This window comes from Capricornis sumatraensis, chromosome 6, assembly GCF_032405125.1.
Source record: "Capricornis sumatraensis isolate serow.1 chromosome 6, serow.2, whole genome shotgun sequence".
Lineage (NCBI taxonomy): Eukaryota > Metazoa > Chordata > Mammalia > Artiodactyla > Bovidae > Capricornis > Capricornis sumatraensis.
The window spans coordinates 107,637,481-107,660,800 of NC_091074.1; the positions used below are offsets into that span (position 1 = coordinate 107,637,481).

The 23,320-nt window shown below is 43.8% G+C and overlaps 1 protein-coding gene across 1 annotated transcript; it reads right to left on the minus strand.

The window, feature by feature from the left end:
* Nucleotides 1-1,865: 1,865 nt before the first annotated feature.
* On the minus strand, nt 1,866-22,396 carry FRRS1L (ferric chelate reductase 1 like). Its single transcript, XM_068973652.1, is given in 6 exon segments — nt 1,866-2,038; nt 4,125-4,371; nt 7,308-7,446; nt 9,553-9,637; nt 22,008-22,293; nt 22,295-22,396. Coding segments are annotated over 6 exon segments (1,032 nt in total).
* Between the last annotated feature and the right edge of the window lie 924 nt (nt 22,397-23,320).

A 23,320-nucleotide genomic window follows, 5' to 3' on the forward strand; every position in this document is an offset into this window, starting at 1 on the left:
TCCAAGGAAAAACAGTTCATGAAACAATTAGCCTGACTTGAAAGTAAGCAGAAGGAAAACCCCTTAATTTATTCTTTCCCTGCCTGCTACCGAGACTAGCTTGAGTCTCGATTTAGTTTTAACCTATTTATAGAGGAAATATTATACATGAGAGGGTGAAATATAAAAATATTTGCTTTCTTATTTACAACGTGGGTGTTGCATACTCAGCCTCACTGCTGCACAACCACTACACAACCACCTTAGAAGGTGACATACAGGCCCTCCTCAGCCATGGCTGGCAGGCTTGGCTGCAGCTGGGCAGAGCCTAGGACTTGAGTCTGATGACTTGAGTTTGAAGCCATTGCTCAGTGACACTTGATCTCTCTCGACCTGCAATGAGGATTTCTCCCGCATCCCTTGGATGCACATGGTAAATTGTGCAAAGTCACAGAATTGGGTTGCTTTCCTCATTTTTGTTCAGTTCCAGAAGAATGTGAAAGCCTTTTCCACAGGGGAAGTGGCCTTTCACTTCCAACATGGATTCCAAGGATGGCATTAGAAATTACAGTCTCCAGTGTTGTTTAATCACAAAACCCACAAAGTTGGAGTCAGCTTTAAAGCAATAGGGTGGGGTATAGCGGGGAGCCAGAAGACTCCAGAACTCTACAATGGGAATGCCTCAGCAGCATACACCCATAGACACTTTCCCTCTAAATGGGCTGTTAACTCAGACAGCCGGAGTAAAGCAACGTTTGAGTTCCTTTGAAAAAAAGGAAGTGCATTAAGTCAAGACATTAGTATAAATTATGCTGACGGCTAACCCAATTTATAAGTCTGAACATGTGAATGGATACTCTAAGTAAATTCACTTGATGGGGCATTTTCTAATTTTAAAAATGTCATCTTTAAAAGGTTTCTACTCCAAATTTTCACAATCTCCAAAAATGTTAATTTATTATCAAAATGCCTTGAATATTTAAGATGATTTGTCTATTATAATACATTTAATTGTACTCAACATATGTTGATTCTGCCAACAGAATTAGCTGTAACCACAAATGAATACCTTAATTTCTTAAATAGAGTGGTAGTAGAGTCAAAATTCTAACTTCTAAGAATGCCCCAATTTTTTATCATTAATATAATTTTACATCTTCAGGAATACTCACAGTTTTGTTTCTAACCTTTCCAAGCAGCAATAAAAAATGTGTTCTCTTAGCTACTTACTAATTGAGAAGACATTTCAAATAAGTTTGAACCATTTCCATATCACTGTTATCTCCATCATTCTCCTCATGAGCTGTGTAAATATCTAAAGACCTTCATGCTCTGTGGAAATTTGAAAGTTCTTCTGCCTAAAAGGCTGACTGTGAATTTGGGCCATCCAGCGAAGTTCTCTTTAATATTACTCCAAATAACTCTCTTGAACTGTAGTTGGAAGAGTGAAGGTTGTTTAGGGACATAGTTTCTAAGCCTGGCTTTCTCTGCTTTGCTCTGTGTTATCTGGCTGAGCAGCCAAGGCTACATGGCACAAGAGTCATAAAAAGAGTGTCCTCTTGGGTCTCAAATTCCAATCAGTGTAATAATGATGGCAATAATCATTTTCATCAAGCCAACTCAGACATGTTGTAAAGCTCAAGTAAGAAACCATATTTGAAAATGAGCGCTTAGAAAAGTTTTAAGTACTTTCTAAAAGTATGGGTCATTATTAAACAACACTCTTCAATTAGAAAAGCAGCTTGCTCTTTTTTCCAAAAAGCTGAATCATATGTGTCTTGTTTTTATTTTTTTACATAATAGATGTTAAAATAATACTGAATATTTTTTAAAAAATATACTAAAGGCTTTCTAATGCATTGACTCTGTTGGCTCTGCCACTGTGGTTAAGGGGTTCCCATCAATAAGTAGAAGGTCAGGGCAACAATTAGAAGCAGACAGAACGGAGAGGAGAAGGTCTGATAGGCAGCCGATGGCATAAAAATGTCCTCGTACTTGTAAATACTGACAACGCGCTCTGAAGTCGGTGGTGAGTCTATATCATGTCGGGTGATAGAGCCTTTGAGAAGAAAGAAAGAAAAAGGAACCAGCAAGAGAAAAAAGGTACAGATTTAAAATGATACATGCAAACCACAGAAAAATGAGACAAATCTTCAAAGAGCTGCTATTTTTCTCAAATATATTTTTAATATTAATATATGGATCACTAACAACTCCTGACTGACTCCCTTGCACATGGAAGTCTATGGGATGTTAAGTGGTAGCCTGCCCAGGCCAGATCAGAGAGGATGTGCTGTGTGTCTACAAGTCTGCATGTCTGTCTGGCGGAGTGGAATGGAGCGGTACAAAAGGAGGATAATTAAGATACCAAACAAGTTTTTGGACAGAAAGCATTTTTTGAGCTGGTTAGAAGAGGAAAAGGGGAAAGGCTGTATGTAAAGGCTGCTTCATAAGCTAAAATTGATAGGAAGGGCCTGACCTTTTGATTAACCAACATGAAACTCGGGTGAGGGAGACATGCCTATGAGTTCAGAGCAAAGATCTCCTTGGAAAACGGGCCTCAAAGGCAGGGTTTTGAAGGCACAATCTGCCAGGGAAGCTGTGCCATACTTGACATGCCCAGCCCCTACCCCAGTGTCCATGCTGACTCTTGTTAACACAAACCAAACTCCTCGGGTTGGCAAGACTTTTTGTCTCAACAGGTCCTACTCACCTCTCTTCCCTAACCTCGCTCACCGGTCACCTTTGTGAATTCCCAGGTTTAACCATGTACCTCCAGTTCATGCCCTTCTTGAGAGACATCTAATCCCATATCCCCCTTTCAAGGCTCAGCTCACAGTCTATCCTCTTTGATAGACCTTAAGAGGATGGATAGGGTTTGATCACCAGAGAGGCATTAGAATAGTGTTCAGGAGACAGGAAAAGCACAAGCCTGTCTGTAAGGTAGGAACGCGTCCGTGCTGTTTGGAGATACTGAGAACAATGTCAGAATGCTGAGAGTGCTTACAGGCAAAGTCTCCAGTGTTGGGGAGGGCTTGGAATACTGGGTCATGATGCCATATGTGTAAGAAGATGACCTTCAGGGGTACAGCACTTGCCAGCAATGTCAAATACTTGTTTTCATTTAACCCTTAGAATAATGCTATGAATTCAATATCATTATTATCCTCATTTTAGATAAAAAGAAATTAGAACTCAGAATTTAGATAAAGGCTAGATACAGCTACCAAGGGGCAGAATCAACACTCATACTCAGCGTTTTAGATTCCAAACCCCATCATTTAAAATGAGTTCATTTCTCCAGCCTAAGACATAGTTTATTTCCCAGGGTACTAAGAGTAATCAAAAATATAATTGCAGATTCATTGTCAGTAACCTGGGAAATAAGCAAACGGAAAAGGGGTCACAAATCTGGAGGCATCCAGATGTTTTCCCAACTAGAAACAGGCAAAGAAAGGCATGAAATTTCCAATCAATCAATGGCAACAATTTGAAGGAAAGAAAAAGATCCTATTAGGCAATAGATGGGAAAAAAAAAAAAAAGTTAAAGTGTCAGTCACTCAGTTGTATCCAATTCTTTATGACCCCGTGAACTATAGTCCACCAGGCTCCTCTGTCCATGGAATTTTCTAGGCAAGAATAGTGGGGTGGGTAGCCATTTCCTTCTCCAGAGGATCTTCCTGACCCAGGGATCGAACACGAGTCTCGAGTCTCCTGCATTGGCAGGTGGATTCTTTACCACAAGTGCCACCTGGGAATCCCCTGAGCAGATTCCTTAAGCTCTCTAAAATGAGGATGATAATTCCTACAATTCTGGAGGACATGGTGAGAAGTAAATGAGACCATTGTAAGAATTAGAGTCCATACACCATATACAGCAGACATACGATCTGTTTCATCAAGCCATAGCTCATCATATATTATCTTGTATATCTCGCTCTAACTATGCGTGTGTATAACTTGTCCCATTCTGTGTTCATGTGTATAGTAAATCCATTACTATATTCTGAAGACAGGATCATGTCTCCTTTTTCTGTGTTATACAAAGTGCTCATTACTTTCTTGTAAATAATGACTCCCAGTCAATAATGACTAAAGCACAGCAGTGTCTGGTGTTTAATCCAGATGCCAAAATGTAAGCTTACCCTGAATAGCTGGACCCCAAGCAAACAGGTAATACCAACTCAAATGCAGATCGACAATCGTTTCATCTCTGGGAACATTTACAGGCCGTTTAAATCTGCAGGTGACCCGATTGTTCTCAAAAACTCCTTCTTCATCTCTGGCAGGGTTTCTCTGAATCTCCTTTGCCCACTGGCCTACGTTATAGAAGTGCTGTATGCGGACCCTGCCATTGTCGTCGTGGACGCAGGCCATGACATCGTCACCACCCTAACACAAAAGATGATGGAGAAAAAAAAGTTAAAGGTGCATCTTAGGCAAACTCTTCAGCTAAAAAGAAATTTCACTCCAAAATGTACATTCCGTGAGCTCTGTAATTGGAAGTCTCACCCCCAAAATTGTTTTAAATGCCATTAAAAAAAGCTTTAATCAAGTGACCAGAGTTTGCACCACCATATCTGACATTGAGTGTCTCCTCATGTGCCACTTAGGGAAGATTACATCACCAGCTCTCTAGTAGTCCTGCCGAAAACACAGACACTTAACCTAATCATAAGCAAACAATTAAATCCAAATTGAAGGTCATTCTACAAAAAAAAGTGGCCTGTAACCTTCAAAAGGGTCAATATCATGAAAGACCAAAAAAGAAAAAGCTAAAAAACTGTTTCAAAATCAAGAAGACTAAAGATACTGTCATGTCAATACATGACAACTAATGGTGTTCCTAGACAGAACCCTGCATCATAGAATAAAATTATCTATAAAGCATAGCATTGGGGCAAAGGGCAACTTTTGATAGTGGACAGTGTATCTGATAATACTGTAGTATCTATGTTAAACTTCCTGAATTTAATAAATTATATAATGAAAAAGAATATCCTTGATCTTAGGAAATACCTGCTTAAATATTTAGGGTTAAAGGGTCATGATGCCTTCAATTTAACCTCTCAAGTTTGTAGAAAATAATAAAAATCGTAAGTAGTAGAAGTCAGAGTAGCAGCAGCAGTTGCAGCAGCAGCAGAGAGAGAGAAAGCACGTACGGCAAACGTTACTGTTTGTGAAAAGGTTCTGGAACCAGATGGTGGTGGTTCCACACCATGAATGTAGTTGATGCCACTGAACTGTATACTTTAAAATGGTTAAAATAGTAAGTTTTAGGTTGTGTATGTTTTACCACAATGAAAAGTTACCATTTGGTGAAACATATATATAGGAGTTTATGAGACGACTCATTGGAAAAGACTCTGATGCTGGGAAAGATTGAGAGCAGAAGAAGGGGGCAACAGAGGCTGAGATGGTTGGACAGCATCACCAACACAATGGACATGAATTTGAGCAAACTCCAGGAGATAGCAAAGGACAGGGAAGACTGGCATGCGGCAGTCCACAGGGTCGCAAAGAGCCGGACATGACTGAGTGACTGAACAACATCAGTCCTACTCCTGCAACTTGTCTCTAGGATTAATGTTAAAAAAAAAAAAAATGTACCCCTCTGTGGAGAATGCTGACAATGGAGGAGGCTCTGCATGTGTGGGGACAGGGTATATGGAAATTTTCTGTACCCTCTTCAATTTTGCTGTGAACCTAAAACCTCTCTAAAGAATAAAATCTAATAAAGAAATCAGCAATCCATTGTTTCCGAAAAAAGGTCAATGACTATTACAAAGAGGTTCCATTTTGCTTTTCCTATGCATCAGGTTTTGAAAAATTTTAAATCTGTGCTTCTTAGAGTAATAGGAAGAGAAAAATAAACCTAGATTTTAAAGGCCTTTAGATAGCAAAACGTCAAACATGAAATTTGGATGCTTCTTACCCAACCTCCCTCCTCTGAGCCCTCTAATGGTAACAGCTGCACCATGGGTGCAAATCCATTCCTGGACAAGAAATGGTCAATTGCACTGCCAGCCAGCCTGCTGGATGGCACACAACCACCCTCTCTCCCATTGACCCTGAAGTAGGAGATAAGTGACGTAGACTAGTATCCATGAAGTCTTACCAGGTGACCCCACTGTTTTGCCGCCTGGAATGAGAAGCTCATTCTTCTAGCGACCTCTCCAAAAACAAACTTAATGGAGTTTTGATTGCTTAGCCTGATCCCCAAATCTCTTCTTATGACCCACCTATAACCCACGTCCAATCCACCGGCAAAAGCCTGTCAGTATTACCTTCAAAACATACCTGAAACCTGGGCCCTTCCCACCACTCCTGCGGCCCCCATCTCATTCTAAGAACCTCAAAACAGACCAGGTGAAGAGAAGCATCTTATCCAAAAAGCAGCCGCACATGCAAAGGTTCAACGGCCTGAGAAAGTGTGGCTGTTTGGGAAGCACCTTGGCACAGTGCGTGGCAAATGACGAGGCTCTGGAAGAAAGAGGGCAGAATGCGGCAGAGGCAGAGAGAAGCAGAGGTAAGCAATGGACAGCAACCTGGGCTCCTGCCTGTTCCTGTCCACAGTCCTTTCTGAGGGCCAGATGCATTCTTGACAAGGCATGATGTGGAATATTGAATCGTTGGACCCAATTCTTCACTCCCCTGTTGTTGGGTTATATATCTACCCCTTCACAAGGCCTCTTGGTTGGGAAGAATACTTCTCTGCCCTTTCATTCTGGGTTAGGCTGGGTGACTTACTCTGGGCAACGGAATTTTACCAGCAGATGTGATGTGAACACAGCTTTGAAATCAGCTTGGATGACTCTTGTGCTTCTGTCTCTGCCATGAAAAAAACATGCCTTGGGAGCCACTGGTTCCAGAATGATTAGACAATACCTGAATCCAAGCCATGGACTGGAGCCAAAAGCAACTGAGTCCCAGCCAATCCACACACATGTAAGCAACAAATCAATGCTGACTGTTATCAGCCATGTGCTTTGGTGGGGCTCTCTTGCAGCATGACTGTGGAATTAACTAATGAATACAGGTACCAGGAGATACCCTGTACTCTCATAACCAACCCTTCCTTCTCCGTTTAAAATAACTTGAATTTTTTTTTTAACTTGTAATCAGAGAGACATAACTAGTATAATGGCTATCATGCTGTGATCAATTTACTTGCTTGGATAAAGAAAATCAAATACCAGGAATTGGCTTCTGCCATTTGAAAGTGGCATGGGCGCTTAGGGAAACATAACCACGCTCATTCTCTAAAATCTAAAGTGGTACAGCAGACAGAAGAGAAAAATCACCTTCCACCACGGTTTGTGTCTTACCATTTTCTTGTCTGAAGAGAATCCAACTGCTACCCAACCATCGGTGTCTGCACTCAGCTCGAATTCCACATCAGCCCCTATCATCCGGTAGCTAAGGAAGTAGTCGCAGGTCTCTGCGTTACAGCCCGGCTTGCCGTATCTATAGGATAATCCAAAACAGGTGTTACTGCTTCCTCCTCTACGTCTTCAGAGCACATTAAGAGAGCATCTCTGTGTCAGGCAGAATGCTAACCAATATGAATCTTAGATCTCTGCTCCCTGGGATCTCAAAATCACAATTTCATCCAGGAGAGACTGCGAAGATGATCTGCTCCTCTTTATCTATGTACAAACGAGGTCCAGAGATGGAAGGGACTTGCAGAGTGAATCAAGCTGTGGCACAGGCCTCAAGTCCTAGCCAGGGTTCTCTGCATCTTATTAAGAGTTTCTCAAATATTCGCAATTACCAAATTATTTCTGACTCCTTTTAGAGAACAAAAAAATCCTGAGTTAATAATTTAAATAATTTAGATTGCCATTTCTTTTCATTTACAAATTTTCAATTAACGAAAATGGAAAAACTGAATACAGATTAAACCACAAAACCAGGACCTTTTAAATTCATAGCATTCAGGGGATAAATGATGTCATTGGCTGAAACTGACTTCCTACTTACCCACCCCGGTATGTCTGATTGTACTCCGCAGGGTCTTTATTTTGAGCCTGTGTCTTACTACAAGTCATGACTCCATTCTCCTCTACTCTTATCTGTTTGAACTGCTCCAAAACCCTTATACATACAAGGCACCAAACAAATGCCTCATTTATTTATATTCACTGGATGCGAATGCATCATTTACTTAAAAAATTTGCCTTTGGAAAAAAAAAAATTTGCCTTTGCTCTATCGAGCTGCTTGGGGCTAATACAATTCAGACACTAAAGTAAGATGTTTATCCAGATAATCAGATTATACATTCGTTAATCCATTTAAGGAGCACCACTGAAATGAAAACATGAATTTAAAATTTTCTTACAGAGAACTTGTGGATCCTTGGAGGATCAGCAAGCCCTAGTTTTAGGCATAGTGCCTTTCAGAAATGACTGAAAACTGCAGCAATGGGTGGGATAACCTAAGCTCAGATAAAAGGTATAGGATGCAAGGCTGCTAAGTACTAATGGAGGAGGGAGACAGGGAACATGCAGCTTTGCAGGCAGATACCCTGAGCAGCTGGCAAGGGGTGTAAGCTCAAGACCACAGGAACCGGAGTGAAAAAGCTGAAACAGGTGAACAAAGCTAAGTGAGTGGGCCAGAAAACAAGTCTCCGTGAAGCCAGCAGAGCACTAAAACTCCTTTTCTTCTCAAAAGTATCTCCTAATCACCAGAATTATTCATTGCTGGCTATCTTCCTCAACAATAATAGTATTACTAGATTTTTAAAAATTCCTTAGCAATACTCTTGCAATCCAAAAACTCAAACCCCCTGTATTCAGTTTTTAGTCCTTGGACTTTGAGTCCCGAACCAAAACAAGACAAAACACAAATTCATTGCAATGGCCATCAAAATCTTTACTCAAGGACAATTTGGTTTTGGAAATAAAGGACTCAAAGAAAAGGAGGCTTTCCCAACAAAGCAGAGCTGTCTAGATGGAAGGTCACTGTCTAGCTGTTTTCTAGCCCCAGTCTATCACATCTAGATAGAATACTACTAATAATCAGGCGCTAGATCTGAAATAACTAGCTGGACACTATAATCAGTGCAAACTGACTAGCTAGGATTATATAGCAATCCACAGTTATAACTATTGTTTTAAAAAGGAAGTGGGTCTTAGACACATCTCTTGGGTTGGCCCAAATGTTCGTTTGGGTGGTTTTTCCATAAGATGTTATGGTAAACCCAAATGAATATTTGGGCCAACCCAATATTATTGCCTGTCCTGCCCACACCCGTACTGAAATGAGCAAAGACAAATTCTGTGTCATGTAATTCTTCTTCATACAGCCAACTGGTTAGACCCCCACGTCAATGGGATACAGTCATAAATGAAGAACCAGAGAAGTAAGTTCTAGGGCCAAGGGGCGTGAGACAGCTCAAGGCCTTTAAGGCTGCAACCTGGGCTGGCCATTGGAAATAGGTTACATTCGTGCTGAAGTTAATGAGGGGTGTGGGCTCCTGGTGAGAGTGAACTGCATGCAATTTAAATACTACCTTGAGAAGCAAATCAAAGTCTTAGCTTTAAAGTTCTCCAACTCACAGGTCTACCAACCTAAAGCAGCCCTTAGTCTTTCCACAGTCATCCACTTTGATTTTGGCAAATGGATCCACAGGAGGAGCAGTAGGGAAAGGGTAACCTGGCCAGTGAGAATAAATAATGGTTAGAAAATCCAGGAACAGCGTTTCCAATGAGAAAAGCTACTTTTTAGTAGGTTGACTATTCTCTATCACATGCGTCTAGAAATAGTCAAAGCCTCAGAAAAGAGCTCAGTTGATGCCTAATCCCCCTCTTCATGAGGGCAGGTATGGGGCACGCATCTTTGAAGCCAGCCTACATGTTAACTGAGAAAGGGCTTTCTCCTCATTTACAGGTAGAGTGCCTGGGGCACTGAAAGAGGACATAATATCATAACCACTGGCTCACCAGTGTCCATTGGAAGCATGAAAATAGAGTTTTATTCCATACACTTGCTCTAAGAGAAAGAATGAACAATTCTCTATTTGATAGCAGAAGCTTTCCATTTATAGCTATATATTACAATAGGATCTCTCTGTTTCTGTGAACTTGTTTTTCATCAAGCTGTAGAGAACATTTTCATATCTCATATAAATTTGTTAATCACATCATTTCATGCATCTTTCTTGTAAGATGACTTAACATCATAATGCATTCAGTTCAGTTTAGTTCAGTCGCTCAGTCGCGTCGGACTCTTTGAGACTCCATGAATTGCAGCACACCAGGCCTCTCTGTCCATCACCAACTCCCGGAGTTCACTCAGACTCACGTCCATCGAGTCAATGATGCCATCCAGCCATCTCATCCTCTGTTGTCCCCTTCTCCTCCTGCCCCCAATCCCTCCCAGCATCAGAGTCTTTTCCAATGAGTCAACTCTTCGTATGAGGTGGCCAAAGTACTGGAGTTTCAGCTTTAGCATCATTCCTTCCAAAGAAATCCCAGGGCTGATCTCCTTCAGAATGGACTGGTTGGATCTCCTTGCAGTCCAAGGGACTCTCAAGAGTCTTCTCCAATAATGCATTCAACCCCACATCAAAGGAGAGCCTGCACTGTGCTTCCAGTTTGTGACCACAAGTATTTTTACTCTAAGCTGTTCACTCCATGTACATAGGAATTGTGTGTGATTCATCTGGTATTCTCTGCCCAGCACAGTGCTTGGCACTGGACATTGAATTGATTATGCAATGAATCAGTTAAATCACCCATAGATATTAGGCAATGTAAATACACTTTAAAAATTATTGTATTAGTTTTTCTTTTCTCACTATTCTGAAGTCCTTTGTGATTTGTAACGCTTTTTTAAATGAGGTTTTGTTTACTTTGTTACATTAAATTAAAGACCAACAGGTCACACTTGCCTGGTTTATATCTGTACATTTTGTGTTCATCTCTACTACCAGATTTCTGTTCATCTCTACTACCCTAGATCTTTATTTTTAATTGGAAGATAACTGCTTTACAATGTTGTGCTGGTTTCTGCTGTACAATGTGAATTAGCTAGAAGTATACATATATTCCCTCCCTCTTCAGCCTCCCTCCCACCCCTCCTCCACCTTACCCCTCTAGGCTGACTACCCTATATGTTGATCAAATGCTAAAGGACAACCCTACCTTCTCACCATCCTTAAGTACGGGCAAAATGCATTACTTTTTCTACTTTCATAATTATTTTATGCTAAGTCCTATGTCCACTTCAGTACTTTAGAATGAGTTCTGCCTTGGATGAGTTTTTATCTTGATATTTATTGAGTTCACTGCTACAGCTATGTCAAGCATCTTCCTATACATTCTTCCTTTTAGCTTTCACTACAATGCCATGACCATTTTTTTTCTCGGGATATTTATCCAGGAATGCAACAACTACCTATGTTTGTTAAGATTCTAGAGGTGTCTGAAAGAGACAATCCCATGTAATGTTGTTTCTGACTAAGGTTCCCCAACTTCTTCCATTATACTTTCTAGCATCTAGAATAATTCATCAGCATACAGCAGGTTTCCAGCTCAATAAACGCCAGTCATTATTATTATTGGTTTATTATTACTGTTACATTTTAAAACTAACCATTGGGTAAGATCATCTCTAGAAGAATGGGTTTCTAAGCTCCAAGTAAGAGCAAGTTGTAGAACAAAGGTCACTTATAAATGTACTGAACTGGTTTATTTAGTGTTGGCAAATGGCTCATTTGTTGGGGTTTTTCTAGCACTGATTCCCTTTTATCTTATATGCTTCTAAATCTTGGAATGAGAACTTATGTTGTCAAATGCATTTCGGCACCATTTAATAATGTCACGTTGCGCTCATTTTGTAAGATGGTTTTAAAAGGTATTTATTTTTGGCTGCAGTGGGCCTTTGTTGCTGTGTGTGGGCTTTCTCTAGCTGCAGCAGACAGGGGCTGCTCTCCAGCCGTGGTGCGTGGACTTCTTGTGGTGGTGGCTTCTCTGGCTGCAAAGCACAGGCTCTGGAGCACGTGCGCTTCAGCAGCTGCAGCACGGTGGCTCAGCAGTTGTGGTGTGTGGGCTTAGCTGTCCTTCGGCATGTGGAATCTTCCCAGACCAGGGATACAGCCTGTGAGCCTGTGTCCCCTGCAATGGCAGGTGGATTCTGAGCCACTGGACCACCAGGGAAGTCCTGTATAATATATAACCAGGGAAGATGCTGCATAATAAAGAATTTGATGGGTTTTTGTTCCTGGTTCCTGGGTGGGAGGGAGAGACTCTAAATCTTTGGAATTTCCCAGTGGGTCTTTGTTATTCATGAGCCCCTTGGGATCACACCTGCATTTTTTTTTTTTTCTCTTCCATATAAATTTATTTATTTTATTTTTTAAATTTTAAAATCTTTAATTCTTACATGTGTTCCCAAACATGAAACCCCCTCCCACCTCCCTCCCCATAACATCTCTGTGGGTCATCCCCATGCACCAGCCCCAAGCATGCTGTATCCTGCGTCAGACATAGACTGGCGATTCAATTCTTACATGATAGTATACATGATAGAATGCCATTCTCCCAAATCATCCCACCCTCTCCCTCTCTCTCTGAGTCCAAAAGTCCGTTATACACCGCTGTGTCTTTTTCCTGTCTTGCATACAGGGTCGTCATTGCCATCTTTCTAAATTCCATATATATGTGTTAGTATACTGTATTGGTCACACCTGCATTTATGCTAAGAGATAAAATGACTCAGGATGGAGGCTGGTCACTAGGAAGACCAAACACATGGGTACAGGTTTGGGGCTTGAGCCAGCCCCACCTGGGGCAGGGGGGAGGGGAGTGTAAAAGGGCTGGAGATTGAGTTCAATAATGTAGCTAATGATTAAATTAACCATGCCTAGGTGATGAAACCCCAACAGAAACTTTGGACACTGAAGCTGAATGCAGCTTCCTGGTTGGTGAATACACTGACGTGCCAGGAGGGTGACATGTCCTGATTCCATGGAGAAGAATATTTCCTTCTAGGACAGGACACGAAAACTGTATTTGTGGGCTCCCAGACTCTGACCTGTGTGCAGCTTCATTGGCTGTTCCTGAGTGGTCCTGAGTTCCTTGATACTAAAACTACAATTGTATGCAGCCCATTTCTGAATCCTCTGAGATATTCTAGTGAATGACAGAACACGAGAGGGATTGTGGGTGGCCCTTGGATTGGTAGCCAGCTGGTCTGAAGTGAGGACAGTCTTGTTGCGGACCATGCCCTTTAACCTGTTGGGGTTATGAGTCCCAGAACTGAATTTCAAGACAACAGCTGGGTTTGGTATCAGAAGATAAGCAGAGAAATATTTTATTTTTTTTTCCTGAAATTAAATGATCTCCCTATTTGGAATAAAGTAAGTTGGAACCACATGCCAATATTTAAGCTCCTATATCTCAGCTACAGCTCAACCTCTATAGTCAGCTCTAGCATGGGCTAGGACTCTGCAAACCACATTTCTCCTCTGCCAGCTCGCTAGGTTCTGCCAAAAGGAAACATTAGAGGGAGGCTTAGAGGCAGGAGGACCTGCCAAAACAAGACCATTTGTTCCTGTTTGACTGCTGTCCAGTCAGCAAGTCCTCAGCAACTCCACTTCATCCTTGCAGTGGCAATTGGTTTGAGTTTCCAGCCTTTTTTTCTTTTTCTTTTCTAGCTGTTTTCTAGACTCCCAGAACCAGCCTCATCAAAGGAACCAGCATTAGCTGGGCAGACAGCCCACTCTCAGAGGATGGGTGAACCTCTGGACTGAGGTCCCTTGTCTGAGCTCCCAGGTTCTCAAAACCTCAAGCCCTTTTCTCGGCTCCCTCAGCCCCAGGGCTGGCAGCTGCTTCCCACAGTGACTTTCTCTGAGCTCCCTTTATGCTTCTGTAGTCTCCCAACACCTTCTCAGACAGCTCTCTGGGCTGGTCATCTGGGCTGGTTTTCAAAAAGCTTAAAAAACTGGTTCCTGGCTTTCCTACTGAACCTTTGGGTAGAGACTAAATGTATTAATTAATACTTTTGGGTAGAGACTAAATGTATTAATCCTTAACTACCAGTACAAATGTATTTGTAGAAACCACATCTTATTAGCAGTTGTCACCTTGACATCTAGAAAATGATATCGAATAGGATCTATTTTGCATGCATTGTACAATTTTATTGGGAAACTATTTTGATTGTAGAATTCTAAGTACCCTAGGTGCACAGATGAATGATATTTCTCTTAGTTTACAGAATACTCCATTGAATGGATATACCACCTGTTTTTAATCCATTCACAGGTTGACAGACAGTTGGGCTGTTTCTACTTTTTGGCTACTATGAATAATGCTGCCATGAACATCTGTGCACAAGCTTTTCTATGAACATATGTTTTCAGTTCTCTTGGAGTAGGACTGCCATGTCATATGATAACTCTCATGTTTAACTTTGTGAGGAACTATCAAATTATTTTCCAAAGTAGCTGTACCATTTTACATTCTTACCAGCAATGTATTGTGGAAGCGTCCTTTTCAAAAATTTTTATAGTCAGCCTAGTAGATGTGAAGTGGTATCTCGTTATGACTGTGATTTGCATTTCCTTAATGACGAACTCTGGGAGATGGTGATGGACAGGGAGGCCTGGCGTGCTGCGATTCATGGGGTTGCAAAGAGTCGGACACAACTGAGCGACTGGACTGAACTGAACTGAACTGAATGATGTTGAGTATAATTTCATGTGCCTACTGGTTATTTGTGTATCTTCTTTGGAGAAAGGTCTATTTAGAGCCTTTCTCAATTTTAAATAGGGTTAGCTGTCTTTTTATGTTGGGTTGCAATGTATTAGCTTTTAAATCTCTGCTATGTCTAGGCTTAATGAGCTTCCCAGGTGGCTGGTGGTAAAGAATCCGCCCGCAATGCAAGAGATGCAGGTTCAATCCTTGGGTCAGGGAGATTCTCTGGAGAAGGAAATGCAACCCGCTCCAGTATTCTGGCCTGGGAAATCCCGTGGACAGAGGAGCCTGGCCGGCTATAGTCCACGGGGTCATAAACAGTCGGACACGATTTAGCGATTGAGCACACATCCACGTCTAGGGTTATTTCCCCTTTTTCTTCCATTCCTAACATGTTCTGTCTTCTCTTTTTCTCTTGATCAATTTTGTTAGTATCCTATTGTGATAGTTAATTTTGTGGGTCAACTTGGCTGGGCTAGGTGCCCAGATATACAGTCAAGCAATATTCTGGATATTTCTGAAAGAGTGTTTTTGGATGAGACAAACATTTAACATTTTAAATCAGTGGACTCTGAGTAAAACAGATTGCCTTCCATAATGTGGGCAGGCTTCTCCCCCAGCTGGGGAGAACAAAAAGACTGACATTCCCCAAGAAGAGTGAATTCTGCGGCAGATGGCCTTCAGCCTTGAACTACAACATTGGCTCTCTCTTGGGGCTCCAGCCTGCCAGCCCGCCCTGCAGATTTTGGACTTGCCAATCTCCAAAATTGTGTGAGCCAAGTCCTTAAAACAAATTTCTCTCTAAATAAATAAGTTGAAAAAAAAAAAGAAAGAATAAAAATTTTTCTCTCTTTCATCTACATACTCTCTCCCATCTACACACACACACACACACACACACACACACACACACACATGCACACGCACACATATACACCCTACCAGTTCTGTTTCTCTGGCTAACCCTTTCATTCGTATTTTCAAAAAATCACTTTTTACTTTTTTGATCCTCTTTACAACCCACTCCAGTATTCTTGCCTGGAGAATCCCATGGATAGAAGAGCCTGGTGGGCTACGGTCCATGGGATTGCAAAGGGTCAGACACAACTGAAGCGACTTAACACACATGCACTGAATATTTGGTTTCTATTCCATTGAATACTGCACATGCTTATTATTTCTTTCCTCCGATTTTCTTTAAAGTTATTCTTTTTCTAACCTCACAAGTTTTTTTGGCATTTCTCCTGTTCCCATATCAACATTTAAGCCCAACTATCAGCTGCCTCCAGGGGTTTCCACCTGGACATTACACAGGCAAAGCGATTCCAGGTGCCCAACACCTCCCAGATGGTCTTCCTCCTGTGTTTTCTGTCTTAGCGAAGAATCCCACCACCCTCCGCAGGCTCCCAACCCTGAAACCCTAGATTCCTCCACCTGGAACACCCTCTCCACCACCATTCCTTTCATTCCCACTCCTGACACCCGAGCCAGCTTCTTGGCTATTGTGCCACCTCCGCTCTGACTTCCCTACTTCCCTTCTAATTCTTCCACTGCCTGCCAGGTTTCTAAAACAGCAATCGGATCTTGTCACAGTGCTGCTTGGAGACCTTTACTGGCCTCTCCCCACCCTCTCCTACCTCTCTGCGCTCCGTCATCTTCCTGAGAAATACGGGTCGGATACCCAGACTGGCCAGCTTCTCATTCTCCCCTTAGCTTTGTCCATGCTCCCACTTTAAAAATTATTATTGGTTTTACATATTTTTATGTACTTATTTTTAATTTTGGCTGCCCTGGGTCTTTGTGGCAGTGCTCGGGATTTTCTCTACCTGTGCCTCATGGGGGCCTCTGTAGTAGCACACCGGCATAGTTCCCAGGGATCGCAGCTGCATCCCTGGGGTTGGAAGGCAGATTCTTAACTACTGGACCACCACCGAAGTCCCTTATTACTGTGTTTTTATGTTTTTGTTTATTTATTCCTTTCCCTCCACTTTCCATTTTAGTGCTTCCCCCCCCCCCGCCCCATCTAAAATTAAATTTGGGTTAAGACCAAATAATATTGGCTTGGGGCCAAAAATTTTTTTCTCTTTCACTTCCGTTCTTCTCACATGTGTCCTATAAACCCCTCCAATAACTATTCTGTTTTGCAGGATTAAAGCCATTTTTTTTTCTCCCTTCAGCTATTCCTATCACACAAGAGGCACTTATTTTCTTGGTTCATTTTTCCAGGTTCTCAACATGCTTTTGTGGTTTCCATTCTTGTCGAACTCGCAGCCACTATCCATTCCTCTTTTGCAATCCCTTGAGCCTGTTTTGCCACACTCCACTGGGTGGTTAATGGCTTCTGGTTTGCTATTTATTGCTTCTAATTAACTCCTTGGATCATAGCTCTCAGGTATTAATATAGTACTTAATTCCTTGTGAAGTTTTAACCAGAAATTATCTGTTCACATCTCCGAGAGTGGCTGCATCAGCCACTTTCTCTTTCTGGACTGTCTGAATCACTTCTGCTTAGCAGAGCCACACAGCGAAGTGAAAATGTCAAGGGGCTCTATAAAATGGAACATTCCACCCCTGTGGAGTCTGTTCAGCAAAGCTTTCATTGTAGCAATCCATCACTCAGGAACCTGCCGCTCCCAACGGTCTACCCCATCACTTCCAAGCCCCTCTTCTCAAACTTGCCCATGAAAATGCCCCATCCTATCTGTTCAACTGCATTTCCCAGAGCAGGTCAGCAACTTGTACCACCTTATCCATAAGGTCAATCAACAAACCCACCCAGTTCTCTGCTACTTTCTAGGTGTGTGACTTTAGCTACAATATTTAAATCTTCTGTAGGTCAGTTCCTTTAATTCTAAAGCGGGAATGGCAAGAGTGTCTAAGTCAGCGCCTTGCCCTAAAGAATAGAGTTAATATGGATATGGTACTTAGAACAGGGACTGGTACACAGTAAGCACTTACTAAAAGCACAAATTAGTGTTACGATTGGGCTAGATTCATGGAGATAAATTAGGTTTAGACTATTTACCTTTAAATTATTTACCCTTTCTGTTATTTGTTTTCATTTTATTTTTCTGCCCCCAAACAGTATATATACAGTTTCTACTTTTTCACCAAACAAGGTGATGCTATCTTTGTTCAAACCGAAGTACAAATGAATAGATATTATAGATGTACCCATGTTGGGAGGCTGTCTTTTTAATCTTAGTATATATGCTTCCCTGGTGGCTCAGACAGTAAAGAATTCACCTACAGTGCAGGAGACCCAGGTTTAATCCCTGGGTTGGGAAGATCCCCTGGAGAAGGGCATAGCAACCCACTCCAGCATTTTTGCCTGGAGAATTCCATGGACAGAGGAGCCTGGTGGGCTACAATCCATGGGGTTGCAATAAGTCAGACATGACTGAGCGACTAACACTTTCACTTTCAATGCCCAATTTGATTTTCTTTTCAGAGAACACTCAGAACAGGAGTAATCTGCAGTAATCATGCAGTAATCTGTTTTACATTCTATTGTTATACTGAATACATAGATTCTGGCTTGAGAATCTCAAGGGGAAAAGGTATGAATTATAGGATTCAAGCACCAAGAACCTATCCAAACTCAACCACAGAGAGTTCAAGGGTCATGGCAGGGTTAGATAGTGTGCTGTGGGAAAATACCTTGCCTAACAGCAGAGAATGGGAGGAAAAATCAGGGAAGACTCCCTGAAAGAGGTGGCATTTGAGCTGGGACTGTAAGGAAGAGTAGTATGGGCTGACAGTAGGAGCCCCCAAGAATTCTGAAAACTAGCATCATTAAATCAAAACATAATTAAAGTTTAAAAAACAGACATTTCAGGAGGTGATTAGAAACATCAAATTGGCCAGTGTTCACTCTCTGGCCTGGGGGTCTTGCACAATCTGGATACTGGAGAAATGGTCTCTGAAGAAGGTAGATAATGGTCACTGGGCTGTCCTATAGTTTCAGGAAATTCTCTATCCCATTATTCTAATTCCCTTTTTCTGATTTCACACTACCAGGCTGCCTTTTTTTTTTTTTTTTAATTCAGTCTGTTGGCAATTTTCAACCTGAGAAGGGGGTACCCTGCAAAGAGAAAACAAGTAGCCCAATCACCAGAAAAAGATAACCCCACTTGCACTGACAGAAAGAAAGAATCGTTTAAAGGTGCTATTCCCACCTCTTCACTTGCCACTTCCTTCACCATCAACTAGGCTCCCTCCTTCCTTCTCCACTGAATTCATCCCAGGAGAACTTGCCCACTGGCTCTCATTTTCTGAATCTGTCGACTACTTTAAGTCTTCCCTGGGCCTCCCCGTGGCACAGGACACTTTCTGATGCCCTCTTTTCCTTCACCTTCTGGGTGGGACACCCTTCTGGGACATCCCGTGGTTCTGCTTCTCCCTCTCTGGCAGCACCCTTTAAGGCAGTGTCACTGATGATTTCTAAGGATCTTGGGAAAGTCTCTACTCAGGACCCCATTACCCAGCCTAGGTCCAGGGTAATCTGGGAGAGGTGCTAACCCCTGAGAGGCTTACCCCACAAACATCCCCACTAGCATCCACCAGATGGTTGTAGGGTCAGCCTTTGAAGATAAGCAAAATGGTCAAAGAAGGGAGCAGAGTGGACAATGAAGGCTCAGTGCAAGGGAGACAGGGAGTGAGAGATGGCTGTAAAAGAAAGTTGAGTCAGAGAGGAAATTCCAGGTATAGGAGATGAAGCTTCATCCAGGGAGGAGGGTGGACCTATCACAGATTTTTGAGGGTTAGAGCCAGGCTTCCAGGAGCATATGCAGAATGGTCAAGGGTGGCAAGCAGACAAACTAGCAATCTGTACACCGATCCCAGGCCTTTTACCCCTGTGGGGTCACCTCACCTAAGTGCCTCCCCCTTCTGTCTCACCAGAGTCTCTTAGACTTCCTGGTTCAGCTCTGTAAAGCCTTAGGGTTGCAGCGCACCTGATGTCCACGTTCATAAAACTGCCTGGACTACACAACTAACTCCATTCTCTCTGCATATACAAACTGACATAGAATCTGACCTTGTCCTCCATTAGAGAACATGTGCCCAGTGAAAACACAATTTCTCACATGCCACCTCTGAGTCACCTGGCCGTGTGCTAAGCTGACTATGAACAGTATCACTATGTATTAAATGCTTTCAGAAAGAGATGGCTTTTGTATTAATACTATGTAGTCTTTATTTTGGGGTTGCTTTGGGTTCTGTGGCTGCGCACAGGCTTTCTCCAGTTGAAGAGAGCAGGGCTTCTCTCTAGTTGTGGTGCGCGGGCTTCTTACTTCTTACCCTCGTGGAGCATGGGCTCTAGGGCACGTGGGCTCAGTAATTGCAGCTCACGGGTTCCGGGGTACAGGCTCAGTAGTGGTGGCACATGGGCTTGGCAGCCCTGCCACGTATGGGACCAGGGATCAAACCCCTGTCCTCTGCACTGGCAGGTGGGTTCTTAACCACTGATGCACCAGGGAAGTCCTACACTACGTATTCTTTCTCAGAGCCATAGATTCTACTCCTGCTTGCTGTCCTTCTACCCTGCCCCTGCACTCTCCTTCTCCCAGGCCACATGGCCACCCAACTAGAAGACTCCACTTTCAAGCCTCCCATGCAGCTAAGTTATATGATCAGCTTCTTGCCAAAGGAATGTGAATAACGGATTTGTGCAACCAGCCTAAAAGGTAACTGCTTGTCCTGAACTGCCTCTCTTTCTCATTTCCTCCAGCTTGAAAGAAGACATGCAAACAACATGACTTCCACATAGATGAGAACAAAGCCTTAGGGCATGCAGAAACAAGGAAGGGACCTCGGTCTTTGAATGACAATGTGGAACAGAGCTGGCCTACCAGTCTAGAACAGTCAGACTCTTTCTTGTGAGAGAAAAATAAGCTATCTTATTTAAGCCACTATATGTTGGGGGTCCCTGTTTCAACAGGTAAGCATCTACCCGGCTAATCTATTTCCCCAAATCCATTTCTCCATAGAATACAGTAAGTCCAATTTTTGAACTAGTTATATTCCTTTCCAGCTAAAAGGCTACATTTCCCAGTCTCCTTTGCACCTATGTGTGAGCACATGACTAGGTTGTGGCTAATGAAGTGTAAGTGGAATTGTTTCATGGGATTTCTGAGTAATCTCTTTATAGTCAGTGACCTTCTTCTTCCCACTTCTTCTTTCCCACTGTCTGGAAAGTGAATGTAATGGCTGGCAATCAAGCAGCCATTTTGGGCCATGAAGTTACACACTAAGAGTTGTGAAGAAGCAGAAGACCAGGATTAGCATCTCAGATGACCAGTTCTAGACTGCCTGCTTCTGGATTTCTTTACATAACAGAGAAATTTCTATCTTACTTGTGTTGTTAACGTGTGTTTGTTGTAGGTAAGTAGGTAAACTTAATCCCAAGTAACAGAGGCACCCAGCATCGTATCAGCTGCTGGGACAGACAACATTTCAAACCCCAACTTGATTCTTAGATATTCCTCTTAGCAGAGAAAAGGAAAATCACTTTCCAAACAGCAGAACTAAAAAGCCAGTTTCCATTCCTTCTGAAGAGAATCAGCTTGGCTTTTGTGCTCACTGAAATATTGCCTGTGCATGGAGGTCTGCGTGACAAACCCCCAATTGCTGGACCCAAGAGACCCCAACGATGGTGGCTCACACTAGGGGTTCATGACACATGGGAAAACAGTACTGAAGGGGGTTGGAAGTGGGGAGGGAGGTGTGACCCAGCTCTCGGGGGTGCTGAGCAGCAAGCAGGAACAGAACGCTTAAGTTGGAACAGTAGCCACGGCATATTTAGGTCAATACAGACATGCAGGAAACAAGGCAATCTCTCTTTAAGAGGCGTCTTGGGCTTCCCACCAGCTACTCTGATTTCACACACTCTAGGCCAGACGACAGTCTCCTCCCTTACCATCCGCTACCCCATCCCCGTCACAGATAGACGCTGAAACCTGGGGGATGGCGGAAGCGGGGGAGAGCGCGAGGGGGACGGGGTTGGGGGGGTTGACTCAGCCCCAGGTTCGCAGCCTGCAGGTTCGCAGGACTTGGCTGACCACCTCCCTCCCGGCCTCAGTCTCCCCACCTGTAAAGCCAGCAGCGGGTGGAAGGCGCTGACAGCTCTCCGGATCTCTTCTCCAGGCCGATGGGCAGGGTGAGCCTTGTGCTCCGCGGTCGGGCCTCGGCTGAGCCAGCGGAGCCTCCATTCGCCTCCTAACCGATTCCCCCTCCCCCGCCCCCACCCCCACCCCTCTCCTGCCGCCTCGGTCCCCCATCCCGGGTCTCCGCCCCCGCAGCCCCTCATCCTCCCGCAGCCTCACCCTCCTCGGACAGGTAGCGCAGATCGTAGAACTCCCCGGCGAAGGTGCCGTAGGAGGAGTCGTGGCGCGGCACCGCCTCGTCGGCGCTCGAGTCCCCCCGCGCACGGCCCCGGGGTCCCCGGCCACCCGGGCCCGTGCCGTCGTCCGCCGGGCTGGCTGCACAGGCGGCCGGCCCGGCCAGCAGGAGCAACAGCAGCTGCGCCCAGGACCGGCGCGACCGCGCCATCGCTGCGCACCGATCCCGTAGCCAGGCCGCTGGGGCCGCAGCGGGGGCGCCGCGGGCGCGGGGCCGGGACTGCGTCGCCGCCAGCACGCGTCCGCCCCCAGCCTGCAGCCCGCGCAGCCGCGGAGCCGCCCGCACCCGCCGCCTCCCAGCCCAGGCTGCGCATCCTCGCTCGCGCCCGGAGCCTCGGCTTCTTCTCACATCCTCACCTCCTCGGCCGGACTGTCTCTGCCTCCGTCCTTTTCCCCATTTCTCCTCCCTCCCTCCATGAGGCTCTCACCGAACAGATTTGACCCTATTTCACTTTTGATACTACTCAAAAAGTGGTCCACGGACCTGCAGCATTAACATCCCCAAGTGCCAGGAACGTTAGCATCACTAATCTCTGGCCCCACGGCAGACATCTATATGAATCAGGATGCATTTTTCCAAGATTCCCGGGAGGCCCCAATGTACGTTCCCATTTAAGAAGTGCTCCCCGGAGGGTTCACCTTGGGGCACACCTTGTCCGTGTCACTGCCTCCCCGACTTTGTTCCAGCACGTTTTGGCTTATATACAGCACTCGCTGTATCCATTATATCTTGGGATCAAGATGGAAAAGTTGAAATGGCAACCCCCACTTTATAGACAGGTAAACCGAGGTCTTCAGAGCCAGAGGGGACCCAGAACCCAGCTCTTTGGGCTGGATTCACCGAGACTTTTGGAGTGTGTAGTCAGAGGCTGTCCTTGCCCTTGAGTAACATGCCCCCTTCAAAATCAGGCAAGTGGTTTGCTGTTTCCCCACAGCACGCAGGCACAGGCCTTTGCTGGCCCAGACTGTGGGATTCGGACTTTCCCAAACCCTTTCCTGCTGCGTGTAATTCTCTTCCTGTGGTTGTTTACTTTGCCATTCATTCATTCATTCACACCAAGCACACACTTACCACTTGCCAGGTTCCCAATTCTTCCCTAATGATGGTTTTGGAATGATAACACATTCAAACTGCTGTTTTCCACTAGAAAACATGGACACAATTCTTTTTATGCTGGTGTTTCAGAGCCAGCATTCTAGCTTGCTTTTAAATTTTATTTCATAAACAAAGAAAATAA